Genomic DNA, 1,621 nt, shown 5'->3' with positions numbered 1-1,621 from the left:
TAAATAGACAAAACATAAATCAAAAGTCTTTACAAGTGTAAATAAATGTTTGCCATTGCTTAAAATTAGGGCAATATTTTGTAAAAAGAAATAATCTTCATATCATGAAAATGGGGAAATGAAGTTAGAAATCTCAATTTACACAAAATAGAGATGGTGAAACTACTATAAAAGAATCTTTATTTAAATAATGGGAAAAATGGAGGAAAAAAAAGGATTGGTTCAATCCTCTACACATATTTTTTGTTTTTGTTTTTCCTCTAATGAATTGTGGATAATGATGATAAAGCACATTCATTAATTTTGCTCATGAAAAATAATTAGTCCTTATAATTTTTTAATATTCAAATTTTGGATATATATCAAAATTATTAGTATAATATTATTATTTTATTTTTTATATTCAAATTATTAAAATACATATATTAAAATTATTAATATAATATTGTTATTTTATTTTAATGTAATTTTTTTAAATGACATTTTCGTATATAATAATTTTTTTAATACAAACAACTTTCAATAATATAATAATTAATATATTTGGTATAAAATTACTTTTTATCCCAATATATTTTAATAGAAGCGACATTGTATAGGAAATTTTCAACCACTTCACATTCCACTCCTTACTTTTATATATATATATATAACCATGCTGGAATCAAATGTAATTCCACATAATTATATTGTTAAACACTCTATTATGTGTTTTGTGAACATAGTATTGAGCAAATAGTTTGGTTTTGAAAAAAGGCAGGCATGCATGCGATAAAAGAGAAAGAAGGAAGAAGCAGTGGGTGGATAAAAGAGAAAGAAGGAAGAAGCAGTGGGATGCTGCCGGTGGAACTGGAAAAGCTAAAGGCAGCGCTACGTAAGCTTTCTTTATTCACCGTGGAAATGGAAAAGGAATCATTATGGCGTTGTTGGCCCACGCAAATGAAATGAAAGGCTAAAAACGAAACCCAAATCCATCTTTATTCTGAAAATAAAAATAAAAGTAAATAGACAGAAGGTGATTAAAGCCAACCCAAACCAGTGAACTTAACTTGACGGCGACGCTAATGTTGTCCACAGGCAGCAGATTCCACAGCGTTCGTTTTGGGTGTGAGTCCACGCATCGATATGAAAAATTGAAATGACGAATTTTGAGAGTGAGAGAGAGAGACATGGCAAATTTCATTGTTAAGATTGCATTCCCTTAACAAGCGAAGCGAAGCGCGAGGTTAGGAATTGTTTGTTATTCTTTGATCTGGTAGACTGTCGTTGAAGTTGAAGGTTGTGGCGGGTCATCACTGTCGTTGAAGGTGAAGGTTGTGGCGGGTCATCTATGTCTCTGGAAGCCGCCTTACACCTTTATACTTCTCCTCCTACATTAAAATTTCTTAATTTCTTTCTTTCTTTTGGCCCATCACTCCCAAGCCACGGCACCGTCTTTCCTCCCTCAGATCACAGTATTTAAAAATGCCTATTCCTATTCCTATTATTATTAGCAGGGTGAATAATTAAGTTAACTTGTGGTAGACTTGCTCAACAATGAGCAGGAGGAGGATGGGGTTGTTGTTCTCGGTTCTGGTGATGTTTGTGTGGGTCGGTTGGGTGCGAGGGCTGGGAGTGAATT

The 1,621-nt window shown here is 32.8% G+C and overlaps 1 protein-coding gene across 1 annotated transcript in view; it reads left to right on the top strand.

The window, feature by feature from the left end:
• The first annotated feature begins 1,028 nt into the window (after positions 1 to 1,028).
• The window catches only part of LOC149168513 (glucan endo-1,3-beta-glucosidase 8-like), a 31,972-nt gene continuing 31,379 nt past the window's right edge, over positions 1,029 to 1,621 (top strand). Inside the window, exon 1 of the mRNA XM_089428279.1 lies at positions 1,029 to 1,621. This exon is cut by the window's right edge and continues 253 nt beyond it. Coding sequence (XP_089284405.1) covers positions 1,537 to 1,621 — 85 coding nt within the window. The 5' untranslated portion in view covers positions 1,029 to 1,536.

Source organism: Pinus tabuliformis, chromosome 4_2 (genome assembly GCF_031772625.1).
Source record: "Pinus tabuliformis cultivar Carrire ecotype Pingquan chromosome 4_2, CPIR1, whole genome shotgun sequence".
Classification (NCBI taxonomy): domain Eukaryota; kingdom Viridiplantae; phylum Streptophyta; class Pinopsida; order Pinales; family Pinaceae; genus Pinus; species Pinus tabuliformis.
This window is presented reverse-complemented; position numbering and strand designations above follow the sequence as displayed.